The 17,747-nt window shown below is 36.7% G+C and overlaps 1 protein-coding gene across 1 annotated transcript in view; it reads left to right on the top strand.

Moving 5' to 3' along the window:
• The window catches only part of LOC149805827 (glutamate dehydrogenase, mitochondrial-like), a 49,582-nt gene that overhangs the window by 12,705 nt on the left and 19,130 nt on the right, over window positions 1-17,747 (top strand). The window contains exons 6-8 of the mRNA XM_089950541.1: window positions 3,766-3,903; window positions 12,480-12,617; window positions 16,746-16,826. Coding sequence (XP_089806667.1) covers window positions 3,766-3,903; window positions 12,480-12,617; window positions 16,746-16,826 — 357 coding nt within the window. The remainder of the gene's footprint in view (window positions 1-3,765; window positions 3,904-12,479; window positions 12,618-16,745; window positions 16,827-17,747) is intronic.

The raw sequence follows: 17,747 nt of genomic DNA, 5'->3' as shown, positions 1-17,747 counted from the left end.
CTGCTTTTAAAGACAGCTGTCAAGGTTTAGGGATTAGGCACTGTAGTAAACCCATTGACAGCAGAGTAAGCTTTTAGCAACAAAGCGTCTATTTTTTCCAAATGAAAACTCTTCTGTCTGTAGAGAGTTTCACTATCCCCATTATTGTAGTGTCACTTACTGATCACAAAGCAGCAAACTGGAAATACCATTTCATATAATTTTTGGCCTAGCTGATCCTAAGGAGTTATCAGTTTCCTGACTGGATTATGACACATGAACTCCAACTTCCCCATAGAGTGATCAGACCATAGCTGCCAACCCTTACGATTTTGGTGTGAATTTCATGACTTTTTCAGCGATTCAAAGATTCACACCGCATGCAAAAATATAACAAATTCCCCAATTCTCAATTATTTTAAATCTTTAATAAAATAACCGATTTCCCATTAAGCACTAGTTGTAATATTGGCAGTTGCTGAAATGATCCGGTACTGCTGGTCACGGTATTAGTGGAACTATAGCTGATTGGTACAGTTGGCCCAGTAGCAAGCATTTTAGTGTATTTTTAATCTATATGTATAAGAGTAGTTTTACAAATGCTTTTGAGAGAAACTGGGGCCTAACCGGAATTTTGCTCCACACATGTGCTGCAAACACTGATTTGGCATTGCATCTTGAAAATGTCTTCACCAACAAGGAAAAAGAAATGTATTGGACAAAAGATGAAGTTTAGTTGGGAATATACCAAAAATTGGCCATGCATTCAGCCATCAAACATTGATATACATTCATGCTTTTTGCACGTAGTGTGCCACAAATTTTAGCATTGGGCATAGTGGCAGAGACAATGTGAGGAAGCACATTGGTAGCAAAAAGCACATAGAGGTTGGGAGAATTAAGAACTCGCAGCAGATTTCAGTTCTGGAATATTTTAAGCCATAGACGGAAGACCTGCAAGCTACCAATGCTGAAGCATTGTTTGTGAGTTTTCTTGTTGAACACAATCTACTTTTATCAGCTGGAGATGATACTAAACATTTGTACTGACAAATATTCCCAGACTCGAAGATTGCTTCACGAATTCTTGTCAAAATTCACTAATTTTTATCTGTATTTTCACTAATTGCAAGCCTGGAGGGTTGGCAGCTATGTCAGACGTTGGTAGCACACTTAAGTCTTTTCAAATTACATTGCTGAAATTATGTCTCATTTAAAAGAAAACTGCATCATACCACAGTTTGTACTAACTGCATGCCAAATTAAGCTGCAAACTAGATTTTTCTATTATGGTCCAGGTGGTTGATCAGTTCAGTCAACAGGAGGATATATTGTCAGATCCTTGACTGACCTGAAAACATTCTTAAGCCAGTTTAAACAAAATGGAATATTATCAAACCTGGAAAAATGTCACTTTGGATGAATGTAATGAAAATGGGCTTTAAAATGGGATTGATTTGCCAATTGATTATTCAGTAGTGATATGTAGAGGACATTTGCAGACCTGCCAACCCTCACGATTTTGGCGTGAATTTCACGACTCTCGATAGCTATTCATGGATTCATGCTGCATGCAAGTAAATCACGAATTTTCTATTAGCTTAAATTGGGAACAAAATAACTTTATCTCATTAAGTGCGAGTCAAAATAGAAGCAATGGTCACTGATGCCAATAACAGCCCCATAATTTTGAGATATTGAAAGATAGCATGCATCATAATTTGCTTGAGTTCATAATTTACGATAGCCTAATTGAGGAAATTGAAGTCTGCCACAGCATCATAGTATGACAAATAGCATGAAGTTTGTGTTTATCAGTAAATTTGGCTGCAAATAAATTTGTACATGTAATCAGTGTGAATAATATATTTTAGTTTTTTTTTTTTTGATTTACATGTAATGAGGTACTGACCATCAAAGTTAATAGAGCTAGTGTCATGGTATAATTTTTCACTAATTGTGTCTGAAATTCATTGTTTTCCCTCTTTTCACAAATTGGGAGTCTAGAGGGTTGGTAGCTCTGCATTTATGTACTCTTATGTTCTGTTTGCTCAGTGAAATATTGATTAGTACGGAATAAAAATATGCTGTGAACACTTTTATTTATGTTTGAATCAGATGTGGAAACTGCTTTCACATCAACATCATGTATGAGTGTCTAATTGAGGATAATACAGTACTTTCACGGTCCATATTTTTTGCTGTTCATTTTTAGTGGTTAACATTATTCAGATATGCTTGTACCTAAAAGAGGATCAGATTGTGATTGACATTTGATTTTCAAGATCATTTACGCTGTCACTTTCTCCGTTTCCAGATTTCATAGTCAGTATTAATTATTATGAATGAATATTGTACTAGTATGTGCTTTGAGAAGTGTAGAAGGACATGAAATTTTGCATTTATACATGTAGCATCAGAATGTCATTACATTAGCACATAGCTACCAAGTTCTTGAAATTCTGCATGCAAATTAAATCATGATCAGTCCTTTTCCATTTGTTCCTATTCTTTCATTGAAATTGGTTCCCCCATTTATAGTAAAGAATTCACTGTATTTTCTTATTTACAGCATGCCATTTGTCTGTTGACACACGGATAATTATCTTCCAGCTTTACTCCTTTGCAACATAATTGACATTTTCTTTCTGGCAAGATTAGAATGGAAACTTTTATTTCACTTTAATCCATTTTTCCTTCATATTAAATATAAATTGGCATGTTGAACAAATTTTTTGGGAGAGGACAAAAGTCATGTTATCATGAACCTGAATTTACATTGCAACCACACAATCCAGGAAGATGTTTGCCCTGTGAAAAATGGTGAAAGGACTGTATTTTCAGTACCAACAAGTCATCATCTTTATTGTGAAGGTGCTTGCTGGAAAATTTACGTGGAATACTGAAAGCACAGAGTATGTTGGTTATTGTGAATATCCACCATTTGACATTTACCTTCAGTGAAAGAAAGGTGTCAGAAAAACTCTTTTTTAATCAGTAAAATTAAAACTTTGTGCCACTGAGAGTTTTCTTTTCTTGGTAGCTACAATTTTCTGTTAGAGTTTTAATCAGAAAACAAGTATTAGATTTGCTACTTGCTATTGTCTATTTTGAACTTCAGTTGGCCACACATAGAGTGTAAAAACAGCTTGCTACTATGTATTTTGAACTTGAATTGGTCAGACAAAGGGTGTGGAAGCAGCTTTCTAATGAGTTGGTCAGACAAGGTGTGAATGCAGCTTGTTACTATGTATTTTGAACTTTAGTTGGTCAGACATAGGGTGTGAATGCAGCTTGCTACTGTGTATTTTGAACTTAAGTTGGCCACAAATAGGGTGTGAATGCAGCTTGCTACTGTGTATTTTGAACTTTAGTTGGCCACACATAGGGTGTGGATGCAGCTTGATAATGAGTTGGTCTGACATAGGGTATGAATAAACCTTCGGAGTGGTTCTTGTGGGTGAGGCATGTGCTAGCACCGTAAAATGGCACAGATATTTAGTTATTATATGGAGAAGATAATATGTCTGAATTTTCATTCTTTGTTCATCCTGGTGTTTTTCTTGCAAGTCTTATCAATCACTTTATTTTGTGTGTAATTGATTATATTTGTATTTTAGAACTTTTAATTGACACCTGATATTGATCATTGTGCTGAGTTGCAGATCAATTTTAATACATATATTCTGATTAGTCACAAGGTGGTGTTGACTTATTTAATGCATTCTTAGAATTGTTGGCCATATTTTGTGATTCAGATACCGAAATCTTTTTTTTTTCTGACAGGGCTTTGGTAACGTGGGAATGCACACCATGCGCTACTTGCACCGAGCTGGTGCCAAGTGTATTGGCATCGTTGAGAAGGATGGAAGCATCTACAATACCGAGGGCATTCATCCCAGGGAGCTGGAAGACTATAAGATTGTTAGTCACTCTCAGTCTCTCTCTCTCTCTCTCTCTCTCCTTACCTCTGTGAGTGTTTAAAAAATGCAGATAGAAAACAGTTTTTGGGCTTTTCAGTTTGACACAATGTCTAAATAACAACTTAAAGGAGACTAGAAATCAAAATTTTCCTTTTACATATGTAATTCTCTACAGATTTTAATGCGACTGCAATGTTTATAAATTAAATATTGCAAGCGGGTAGTGATTATATTGCGTGAAAGATACCATGATTCCGTAAATTGCCGAGTTGTTCTGAGTTTTGATGAGACGACAGATCACGTGGTACCGTGACTATATACTAGCCAGTCCTCAAATACAAACATAAACATTGGCGAGCGAGGCAGACAGGAGACCACATTTGGGTTGCACATTCAACAGTTGAATCTGCAATCTGATATAATAGTTTATGTACTGTACTTATAAGTACTAAAAGAAATTTGTTAGGCACAGGCCCCGTGCTGGTGACTTAAATAAACTAAAGTCCTGAATGAAATTCCACAAGCCCGGACAGTTCATACCTGTCAACTCTCAAGCCGGAAGAAAAACCTCCCGATTTTTGGGGGTATTTCCTCTTCTACCTCCCGATCTCGTTATATCTCTCAATTTTGCGCAGCGAAGTCCCGATTATTACATTATGTCTGTCAATTTTCATTTGTCAGAAGAAAAAAACCCAACCCCAAACCATTTTTAAATATAACGTATGCAATCCACAGTCTAAACTGCCACACTGCAGACATCGTAGCGATATGACTGAAAAATTGTTAAAGCTACGTTAAAAATTCAAATCACACGCACACACGTCTAAACCGGCACTGGACGAAATAATTAATATCATACAACAGTTTTTTTTCTTCTTCTTTTTTTCTTCTTCATTAAATAGAACGTGAAGATTAAACATTATTCAAGTAAATTTCAGATTTTTTTAAACAACTACAACAGTACTATAGTATTAAAAAATATTAAAAGAATAAAATTGTCACCAATTAGCTTATATGAATGATCACTTTGAAATTTTCTCTGCAAACAAAATCGCTTCTCCATTTCCGCCAAAGAAACTCGGCCAGTTAACACCTGACATTCCTCTACCGTATATGAAAAGTTTAATTATCATGATTAAATTACAAGGAATAAAACAAAATATACCATGCAGTATATGTGGCCCTAAAGAACTAATTCTGAATAAATATTTTATTCAGCAAACGGTTTTACATGCATTAAGACTTATACCTAAGGAAATAAGGTGGGGCATAAAACGTGAGAAAAACAGTTGCCACAAGTACGGTAACTTGTGACTGCAGATTTGAACTGTTAAAATTAAGTCCATGGCATCGTAAGTAACAACAAAATAGGCATCGTTTATTTGGTAATCAAGTGCTGGTGCTTACGCATACACACACTGTCGAACATGGTTTCTTTGAAGTATGTCCGAAGGGCAGTCTTTTTCACAAGATCAATTGCAAGGATAAGGATTATGTTCATTAGTCAGACCGGCTTTATCGTTTGCGTACTTAAATCAAAACTTCAGCTATTTTGCAATTTAGCCAGAACTGACCAGAATATGCAAAAGGGACTTGTCATGGGGGAATAATAAGGCGTATCACAGGGAGAAAAGGCACGTCAAATGGGCGGTCGCACATTGGGGCAAGGGGGGGGGTAATAGTCCCCCCTCCCCGTTCTATTGTCAGACAGTTAATGTGAAACTTTGACCTCTTTTTTTTTATCGCTGCTTTTCAGACTGCCCAAGGAATAGTTTATATCAGTTCCAATTATTACAGATTACCATTTATGCATACCACATGTATACAATGCATTTTTTTAAAAATTTTTATAAGATTACTGAAAATTGTGTTTTCTCGAAACACGACAGGTTTAGAATCTTATTTTTAAAAAAGTTTCCATTTGATTAAAATCAAATCTAAATTTCACCTAGGACAGTGGTGATTTGATTTAGATTGTGCCGTATTAAGGCATGTATGTCAACATCTTGAAAATACATTTACTCCTTTCACCAGCGCAATCAAAGTTTCCTCAGGCAAACAATTTTTGTTTTGACAAGCCTGACGGGCACCTCACTTTGAATACAGGATGGGCTGGAACTAAAACCAGAAGGGGCCCAGGGTGTCGGGCTATCAGATTTGTTTTTAGCACTGCTGTTTTTAGATAAAAGATGTGTGGATTGATTGTTGCATTTTATGGTCACTTACTCGTCCTTCTGCCTGTTTTCGTAACTCACACATTTAACACTTTTCCCAGGATTTAAAATGTCCAAAGGTATGTCTGGAACAGAGTCAACTTTTAGTCTAGGCCTAGCATTTGCGTATCTTTGAGCTGCTATTTTTTCTTGATCCCTCTCGTAACATTCCTTTGAGAAATATAACAAGCACATAGTGCTGTATGGTGTTGCTTTAAAATCGACTCGTTTGTAATAATGTACCCATTCTTTCATTATGCCTTTATCTTTCGGAAAATAATTTTTTTTAAAAATGTCAACAGGCTTTTCTTAGTGTTTTATTACACCCGTAAGCACCGCAAACCAGTATTGTCTTTTACTCTGGCAACTCCCAATTGGGTTGCTGGAGTCGCTACTATGACGTCACATCCCGAAAGTAACTGAATAGGCGCGGAAATTTTGCATACGAGGTCACGGAAATTCAGCTCCTAGAAGATAGGCCAATATTTAAATATTGGCATTACGGTCGCAGATGAAACTTCAGAATAAGGTTTTCTGCTATAGTACTTTTATTATTATTCTATATTTCCATTGGTTTCTGGTCTCCTTTAAATAAATGAATTCTTTTGATTTTCATTTTATCACTTTGTTACAGTGATTATGGTACCAAAACCACTCCCCTTAAAAAACTGTTTCCTCCTTCACTGATTTGGTACTAAATTCAGGCTGCCGTGTTCGATTATGGCCAGTAATCCAGACCTTTCTGGAGATTTTACACTCCACAAAAGCACCCATTAAAGCCCTAGAGGTCATAGAAATGGTGCAATGTTAAAATATAATTTCACACCCTATTGACAGGCAAAACTAAAACTGTTGCAAACTTAATACAGCTTTCTTCCGTTATAGCACAGTAGTCAGGGTCCATAACTGCCAACCACTTTGTATACTGAACAGCAGTATAGTGAAAATGATCAAAAATGTTAAGCATACTTGTGTCTAGGATGAAAGGGGTAAAAAGAATGCCAGTCAAATACATCGTAATACTCCTAGTTTATGTAAATTATGTTGCTTTTTCACAGCATGGTATTTATATATTTAATTATGTCCAATAAAAATATTTTATGAGGTAAATAAAAACATACCAAGCTTTAAATTGCTTTCTTTCAACCATATTGTTGTACATATAAATAAAAACAATGATATAAATACCTCATTATAACAAATGTACTTGCTAGTTATAATTTCTATATACTGCTACATCAAGTTTAATGTGATTAAAAATGTTGTAATCACTTGCAAAAAATGATTAATTTTAAGCTGCTCTTCAAGCCAATGCAGCCTGACGTTAAAAGCTTCGTTCCTTTTTAATTAAGAGTTCAAAATCACATATTTACAACTTCAACACCCATTTTGCAGTTAAATAAATGAATATCCATCTGTAACAAGTGCACTGAGTAATGTCAAGGCACCTTTTTAATCAATAAGTATTTCATGTTTTAGATAATTTTTTTAGACCAAAGCGTTCTTGTTTTATTTTTTTTTTATATTTCTTTTTAGCAAAGTCTACGATATTTGTCAGCTATGTAATTTTCAAGGACTCAGTGTCCTGGGTTTCTATTCATGTAAATCCTTTCTCAAATGCTAATATGGCTTTGGAAGAACTGGACAATGTCAGCATCAGTCTTGCATTCAGCAGTGGGGTAGTCCTCAAAAATTTTGATGCAGTGCTGAGCATCATAAAAAATTAGTTACAGTGTCCCTGTAGCACAGCTTTAGCCTTTCAGCATCTTCCTCATGAATTCCCTAAAGTCATAATCCTATTAACAAAATAAGCTTTCCTTTTCCTGGGCATCTTCATTGTGGCATTTTATGTCTTAACTTGCTCGTAAATACTGAGAAGACCAAGCTTGCTTTTAAATCTAATTTCATCGGAAGTGAGACTTAATTATTTTAATTGATCTTATTTGTATTTTAGCTATAGTATGAAGATGAACATCTATCTCACTGCAACAGATTACAGAATGCAGTGGCAAAAACTAAAGAGATTATTGACCAGCTTTCAGGTAGAATTAGTGACCCAGGAAATTGCAGCTTTTTTCTTCTCAGGAAGCCATATCCCAGTGACATTCTCATTTGTTGGTATAAAACTATATGTTCTCAGTGTTAGAGTTGGCCTCATTAGCAATCTTCTGACTTGTGGAGACATCCAACCATAGTCATGCTTCAGAGGTGACAGCTAGGATTGCACTGGTCATTAACTTTGCAGCTCACCATACCATGGCCAGTGCCTTGACAGCTTTGGCCAACTTAGACCTGATACAACATGACGGATGTCTGTGGTCCATATTGCTCAAACCTCATCATTCCCTTGCTTTACTGATGACCTCATATGGATCACCTTTGCTTTTTGGAGAAGGAATTCAAGAAGTTCAGAGGCAGGCAGCTCAGGAACTGCCCCTCTGACTCAGTGCTCAACCCACACAGGTGTTTGGAATCACTCAGCCCTTGAATAGATAAGGGACATTAAGTGACCTCAGGACAAGGGATCTTTTCAGTCAGATGTGCAGCAATATCAACCCAATGCCAGGAGACCACAATCTAATCAACCTAGGTAGCAATCATAGAGGCAGTAAGAAAGCAGATTTCTCTGCCTTCAAGCCTTCTAACTTTAAACACTGACCTACCCTCCCTATATCCTCCACACAGCCTACCAATGTGCAGCTGACTCTTGCAATTTCAAGTGTACTAGAACTCCCTGTTCCCTTTGGATAATTGGGTGATCCAGGTTATTTTGTAGGGGCTTTGGGTTTCATTTACCCACCCCTTCCCTTTGCTCCTCTCCAGTCTTCAGGATATGCCATTTTATCAGGAAGAAGGATGCCTTTCTACCACAGGAGATATGGTCAGTGCAAAGACCATAATCTCCAGGGTCTTATTCAAGGCTTTTTCTTATTTGGAACATGAATGGAAAGTTTAGACCCGTCATCAACTTGAGTCGCCTCAACCAGTTAATTGCACCTCCAAAATTCAAGATGGAGCCGGTGAAATCAATCTTTCTGTCCATCAGACAGGATGAATATGCTGTTAGTCTTCATCTGGCCGATGCATATTTTCACATCCCTGTGCACCTCACATACCAGAATTTCTCCATTTTTCTTTCTCTGACAAGGTTTATCAGTTCAAAGGCCTTCCCTTTTTGCCTCAATATCAGCTCTTGGGCATTTTCCAAGGTTATGGATTGCATTGTCTCCCTGTTCTGATCAATGTCATCAACAACGATGGCATCATACCTGGTTGACATCCTTCAGAAATACATAAGTTCTGTCCTACTCCAAAGCAGGCCCATTGTCCTCTTTTTCTTAGATCATTTAGGCTTTCTAATGAACTGGGAAAACTCTGAACTCCATCCAGCCCAAAATCTTGTCCATCTGGGTATGGAGTTTTTCACCAACCTGAATCTGGTGCTGCTTCCTCGTGTTCATGCGTTCCAAATTGTCAGACTTGTTAAGTCCTACTCCAACAGGACTTGGATTTCAGCAAGAGTTCTTGCAACTCCTCTGATTATTCAATGCTGCAGCGGACTTTATCCCACTCAGCCATCCGACCGCTCCTGTGGCCTAGTGGTTAGAGCATCCGCCTTGGATGCGGGAGGTCATGGGTTTGATCCCCAGCCGAGTCATACCAAAGACTTTAAAAAAATGGTAATAACAGCTGCCTTGCTTGGCGCTCAGCATTAAGAGGCTAGTGTTACGACTGGTCGGCCTGGTGTCAGGATAATGTGACTGGGTGGGACATCATGCTACATGTCTGCGGCATGATGCCCCAGTGCTAGGCATCACTAGAAACTGTCACACTGCAGACATCATAACATTATGACTGAAAAATTGTTAAAGCTACGTTAAAAATCCAAATCACACACACACACTCAGCCATCTTTTTTATGTTCCTCTTACTACTGAAGTTCCTCACATGATGGTATCCCTTTTCAAGTCCCTTCTATGAAACAGTCATGGTCATGCCCAAGATATGATCATTGCTGCATCAGTGGTGCAGCCCAGGCTGGCTGACCATGGGGACCCCACTGGAGGAGCCCCAGGCGGAAATAATAGTTTGTTGCAATGCCAATATGTATGGTTGGGGTGCCCACCTGTTGCTGGACTTCATTGCCATAAGCAGCACATGGAAGCAGCCTCTACAAATCAGCCTTCTAGAAAAGTAGACTGTCATCAATGCCTTTCACCTGACCTGAGGCAAACCTTGTATCTAGTTGGTCTGGTGGCAGTAGTAGAGATGGCCACCAGACCCAATTGAAACAACACAGCCTAACAGCTTTGCTGGATTCACCAGTGACCTGTTGTAGGTAAGAAGATTTAAACATTTGTCTTCTTAACCATATGTAAGGGTCACAGATCAAGTGACCATAGCTGTGTTGCTTTTGTAATTAGGAGAACAGGTTATCATTTGCATAGGGAATCCAGCCATCATTGCCTAAAAAGATACCCAATGTAGAGGTCAGATGCTCAGCAGCCCCTCTTCCTGTTATATATTCTCCTAACAGAATGCGATTGGGATTGTATTTGAGGGAGAAAGCAAATTTTTGGTTGAATTATGTTTCTCTGAAAATATTTACCCAATCACATTAATTAAAGACACTGCCAACCACCCCACAATGTGAGCATCCTCATTAGTATCCCTTAGTATATTGCTCAGCTAAAAATTAGAAACACCTGGCAGTGGCAAGGAGAGGTAATGGGCAAGAGATAGACAGGAAAAGTCAATTTTCAAATGTTTAATAAGGCTTGATTCATGAGGTAGCAGGCTAATATTCCTAATGTAATATTTTTGGAGAAACATAATTTACTGAAAAATTTGCTTTCTTCTTCATAGGAGACCATATATTTCTACTGGAATATAAATTGATTGAATACAGGACTTCCATTTACAAAATGTTTACACTGTAAATGAACTGTTCAGGCAGACATGCTTTCTGAATAAAGTACACTGTGTCAATCTCATACAGTGCTGTTTTATTCTGAACCTTTGTTTAAATAGCCATCTTTGATCTCTGTGAAAGATTGATCTTCCCCTGGAAGGAACCTCTGTCAACAAATGATATCTTAATTAAGTGTAATTGGCAGATTAATAAAATCTGTGTAGGTGTTGGCAGCCGGACAGAGAAGCCCTAGTGGAAGGATTACATTATCCGGTTTTTGTGAGGCTCTGCCAAGAAAAGAAAGAATAATGTAACTCATAGAATGGGATTTCCTTGTCTCAGTGCCAACCCTTACATCGATCATTTTTTGCTGACTTTTTGTTTCCAAAGCGGATACAGAACAAATTCAATTTTATTCCATCACATCATTGACTTGCTATACTTACAAACACTTAAGTCAAATTTTTGAATTATAAGTCATTAAAGTGTGACATACTGTAAATGATGTCATAAGACAACCATCCTGAGACAGCTAGGCCAAGACAAGAAAAGTTATAGTTACAAATTCGCAAGATATTAAAGCCATATGGGATAAATAAATGGCTGCTACGTAAACCATGTGTATAAATTAAACTTGTTGATGTCCAACTTGACTTTGAAAGACCCTTTTTCAGTGACTGAACTTTAAATTCACAGTGGTGCAAAGAAGTACATTTTCATTTCTGTCTCATTCTCAGAAATGACCTGATGAATTTTCTGACTACAGAGAAACAGAAAAGTTGTGTCAGCTCTGTGGCGAAGGATTAGAGTCAATATCCAGCATTTGTTAGAAAACTTAAGAACAAGTGGAAAAGTGAACTGACAATTCTGTGATGTACATACTTGATATCAGATTCATAGATAACCTTCATGGTTGTGTGGGTATATGTTTGCATATAAAATTATATGAGCAGATCATAACAGAATATGTTGAGAAGTTGAAAATATAATAAAATTTTAGATAATCAGTTTCATATACAAAATACACACACAGTAAGAAATAGAAACACTTTCACAAAAATCAGGTTGTATGTTTCTTATAAAATACTGTACAAGTATTCTCATTATTCAACACAATACAATAAATCTTAAACATTATTTGTTTCCACCACTAACGAGGAATCAGTTATGGGCTCATATCTGTTCAAAAGAATTGACTCGAGATTTCCATTTTGAATTGTGAGATTTTGAAGTCAAGGGTCAACTTACTCTTCAGTTTTGAATTCTATTGAGAACCCTGTTATTGATTATATAGTGTTATGACCTGTCATACAAGAGCACCTGTCTTGAGAGACCATCATTTTTGGGGGCAGAAAATGGGTGTGGTTGAGTCGTTCAGTTTAGGTTCTGTTGTATTTCAGATGAAACTTTTGATAAATGATGTTTTACTGTTCCTGTTTAAATCAATTACAGGAGAATGGAACAATTGTTGGGTTCCCAGGTGCCAAGCCATATGAGGGAGATTTGTTGTGTGAAAAGTGTGACATCTTAGTGCCAGCCGCCAGTGAAAGACAGCTGAACAAGCAGAATGCACCCAACATTCAGGCCAAGGTCAGTAAGCCAGGTTTAATTCCCATTGTGGACAATCAACCCATGACAGAATTGTCCATAATGATTGACGAAAAAATTATGCTGACAGTATATTAAGAAAGATATATTATATAGCATCAGAATCATCTATACAGTCACATTTGCATAGTGAACAGTTAAAATGACTGCAATGTGGTATACAAAAGACAATTTTTCAGATCCCTTATATGTTAATAACATTACATATCTAAAAATCTTTTCAAAGGAAGATCTTCATTTAGCAAAATGTTTGGTTTTTGGCTAGCTATCATTCACATCCTTTATTTTTAAATTGTAATGTTTCCCCTAATTGAAGGAGTGATTAGGGTATGACAAATTTAGTAGGATTTTATAATCAGCTGACCTGTATTGCATGTCCTGTGCATATTTGTCTCCTCTTTTTGGGGCTAGAATTGGGATAATATCTTTTTGTGGGGCTAGAATTGAGATAATATATCTTTATGGAGCTGGAATTGGGATAATTTCACTTTGTTTGGCTTGGATTGAGATAATATCTGTTTGTGTTGCTACTCTAATTTGGGATAATGTCTCTTTGTGGGGCTAGGATTGAGATAATTTGTTTGGCAAGGATTGGGATAATATCTCTTTGTAGGGTTAGGATTTAGAAAATATCTCTGTAGGACTAGGATTGAAAAATGTCTGTAGGACTAGGATTCAGAAAAATATCTCTTTGTCGGGCTGGGATTGAGAAAATATCTCTGTAGGACTTTAGTTGGGTTAATGTCTCTTAGTAGGGCTAGGATTGAGAAAATAATGCATTGTAGGGCTTGGATTGAGATAATATCTCTTTGATGGGCAAGGATTGGGATAATACCTCTTTGTGGGTGTAGGACTGGGATAATAGTTGGCTACAACTACAAGAGCTACTGTTGAAGAGAAATTGCAAATGAATATTTCATGTTTTGATAAGTATATTTAAAGCTGATATATGCAGCTGTTAAGACACTACTGAATACTGCATAGCTCAGAATGTTTGTGATTATAGAATGCAACCAAGAGACACCATCAGCACAATATATAATATGTAAGTGGAGACAACAAATGTCCCAGTCAGAACATTGTACCAAGTCACCTTTGGTAGTGAGCTTTGGAAAAATATTAATTTATCAACCATTTGAGCCATAAGGAAAGGTCTTGGGCATACTAGTAAACTGCATATTTGTAGCTCAAAAGGCTACAAGATTGATCAGCTTATGGCATGGCAGTCCACTATATAGCCACAGTTGTACTAATGTGCCATTAAACTCAATACATACATTGAGATTGACTGTGGGCTAGACCTGTCAATATTTTTCAGATTATCCTGTGTCAGATTTGCAGAGCTTATTACTTCTCTTGAGACCATTTTTTCTTCAGATTTTGCTACAACTTGGTAAATAAACTTATATCTTTGTTTCCTTATCATCTTAGATAAGTTCTGTAATAAGTAAGTTCTGCTTGTATTAAGGAGATGATCTTGCATCTGATTGGCTGAGCTTGTCGCCTCTTAGAATATGGAGACTCTATTTCTCCTTTGAATAAATTTCCTGATCATATTAGGGAATATAAGCCTGCTACCTCCCAAATCAAGCCCTGCTAAAAGATGAAAATTTAACTTTTCTGTCTATATATACATAGGGCTGTCACTCCTACCCATTACCTCCCTTTGCCACTGCTAGGTGCCCCCAGTTTGTAAGCTTTGCTTCCGTAAACATCATCAGACAACAGCACATACTGCTGGGGATCCCACAGGCTGCAAGGGTTTGATACTGTAAGCAGCAAACAGGGACAAGGGAAATAGCCTCTTCACGTCATCTTTCTTGGAATGAGAGCTGTCATAAGCTCTGGAAGGATATACTGTGCTGGGAGTCAGTCCTGATTATGTCAGACAACTCTTTAGTGCTGAATTGCCTCCTCAAAAGGGGGCACCAGTTAGCCTGACCTGTGCTCGCTGGTTTGTCAGTTTCTTCTTTGGTGTTTCCATCTTAAGATCTGTCAGCAGACTCACTATTATGGCCCAACATTGTCTTGCTGGTCCCATACTTAAGGGTTATTGACCTTGCATACCTGCCCCCCACCCCAACTCTATTACCAAAATTAATAATGAAAATATTGGGGTTAGAATTGCAAGATAATTCTGATAGTCCCTCTCAGATGGGACAAGTCCTTGTTAAATGATCTACTTAAGTTGGTGATAGACCTTCTCAAGAAGATTATCTCAAACAACTAGGTGTCTTCTCCTTCAGGCTTGGCTATAGTCAGGACTTCCAGGTGAGACAAAGAATTCAGACCTTTGATTATGGAGAGAATCTTGAGAACAAAAAGGCCTTCCACTCTGAAGGCTTATTAGGGAAAGTGGCATATTTTCTGAAACAGGGTAGAGTCAGTACCATTGACTCTTGAGTACCTCAGTCTCTCAGCTGGCCAACTTTTTTTTATCTAGCTCTGCCAAGAGAAGTGGGAACCAATTACCATCTAAGGCTACCACTCCTGATAAATATATATCAGGTCTACTAGCTAATTTTGATTGGAATAGACTAAAATCTCCCACAACATTTCCAAAATGGAATCTGTCCATTGTCATTACATGGCTCAAGTCAGAGAATTTGGTGCCATTAGCCAGGACCTCACAGAAGCTGAGTGAATCACATTCCCTTTTAGTCAACCCAAACTATCTACAATTCAGATCGTATGCTTCAGTAATCAGAGCTCATTACACAACCATACCTTGTAGCCATGAACTGGTTATCATCAGTGGACAATCAGAGTCATCATACACTAACTTTTGTCTATATATAAGTTGAGAGCAGTGTCTTTGTGTATTAGATTTTTATAATCACACTCTTAAATGAGTTCATTTAGGAGCAAAATATTGTGGGATTCAGCATTAAGAGATTTAGAGTTGGGACTGGTCGGCCTGATGTCAGGATAATGTGAATGGGTGGGACATGATGCCATGTGTCTGCAGCATGATGTTCCAGTGCTAGCTACAGATCACTAAAAACTGCCACACTGCAGACATCATAGCAGTGTGACTGAAAATGTATTAAAGCTAAGTTAAAAATCCAAATCACACACACAAACACACACCTGATTGTACTTTTTCATCAGGAAAATCTTGAGAAAATATGCCTTTTGCTTTCTTTAGTGATCATCCATCCATTCATGTCTATGTTTCTGCTAGCAATGACCAAAGTTGCTATAGGTGATAAAAACTGTATCAAGGAAATTAATATAATCATATTTGGCAATTAAAACATTTAAGGTTTATCTTGGTCTGTCAAAGAGCAATTACACATATTATTTATGCCATTATCTTTGAAAAGAATTTTATCAGACTATAGAAAAGTAGGTACAATGGACATCATATAAAGTCTTGGAGATAATTTACATTAGATTTTCTTACAGTAATGCTTAATTCTGCATAATTAAATGTCAATTGTTAATATATGTAAGCCAGGTAAGCAATATCGGCCCTACTTGTGCCTCTTATCTATGTAAAGTATAACTCACTGATATGAATGTCAAGATTTATGTGATGTGATAGTGACTTTCAAGTGTCACTTATTTTAGAGTTACTGATTAGAAGCTCTGTAAGTAATGGATGTCAACAAAATGTACAACAATTTGAAGAAACGAGGAATAAATTGTAATTTAAACAATTATAACGATTCTATTAAATTTATTAAAGAAGTGCACTGCAATAGATGCACACAGGTTAAAAAAATGAAAAGCAAAAATCCTTCTGATGAAAATGTGGTAACTGGTGAAGAAGAAGAAAACTTGTGTGTAAAAATGTGATAAAGACACCAGCAAGTGAACAGTGTTAAGTTAAATGTAAAAGTGAACTCTTTTAGTGATATGAACACCAGCAGTAGCAGGTTTCTGTCATATTTCCTGGTCAACAAAATAATTCAGAATTTTATATTTAGAGTAATTCATTGATTATACAGATATCAGTTCTCCAGATGCTTTGATCATGTGTACCAGTAGATTGCCCCCAGATAATTTTTTTTATATAAATATGTATCTGCTAAATATAGAATGTTGCAAAATTCACATTTCCTTATTTGTCCATATAATCAACATTTTAGTGTTTGTTTCTTTCAGATCATTGCAGAGGGAGCCAATGGCCCTACCACCATGGAAGCTGATAAGATTTTCCAGGAGAGAAACATTTTAGTTATTCCTGTAAGTCACTCTGTATTTTGCATCACTACCCTATTCTATACATTATTTGAAAATAAATTTATTTTGTCTCCATTGCAACACATGGATAAAATGACGCAAGTATCTTGAACCATAAATAGTTCATTAAAGACTTGAAACTATATAAAAGCTCTCACATTGTCATAGAAGTGGTTATCCTACCATATATACTCACTTATGAGTCCAACTGCCAACAGCACAGACCCATAATGCACTAGCAGATCTGGGTCTGTGCAGTTTATTAGAACTAATTAATAGAATGATGCAACGGCAGATCAGGATCTTTGTTGTTTGTAGTTTGACTGATAAGTGAGTATATATGGTATATTGAGGGGCTGTACAGTACAGGATCAGCAGTATGTTGTGCAAAGAAGCTGAATGTTGCTATTGTTGAGCCTGATTTTTCTCATTGTTGAGACAGTATTAACTTTGAGTCAGTCTGCATGTCTTTCCACACCTTAGATTCAGAGATGCTGCCAGGACATGTGAGAGCATGAATCATACAAAATTTTTATGAACTCGTGCACTTTGAAATCAGCAATGTTTGAGAACTACAATAAATGAGTTCAAAGTTGCACATATAAAAATGTATGCTGCACAGTATATTATATTTACTTAACTATTAAGATGAATAAATAAGAATATAAAAGAAATTAAAAAGTAAGGATACTTATTTGATCAAAGTACCTCTATCCATTCTAAAGTTGGCATTTGTACATTAATACAAGAGGATGTTTGGAAATCCATGTATTTTTTTTTATATCAACTTTAGTGTCCTTGAGGATTTGTTCACATAAGGTATTTTATTCACATGTGTTAACTTTGATTTATTTGGAATGAGATTAAAAATAAATAACAGATTGAACTCAGAAAAGATCGGCAGATTAATACTTATACAGCTAG

This window comes from Sinohyriopsis cumingii, chromosome 2 (genome assembly GCF_028554795.1).
Source record: "Sinohyriopsis cumingii isolate HCF-2022 chromosome 2, ASM2855479v2, whole genome shotgun sequence".
NCBI classification, from domain to species: domain Eukaryota; kingdom Metazoa; phylum Mollusca; class Bivalvia; order Unionida; family Unionidae; genus Sinohyriopsis; species Sinohyriopsis cumingii.
This window is presented reverse-complemented; position numbering and strand designations above follow the sequence as displayed.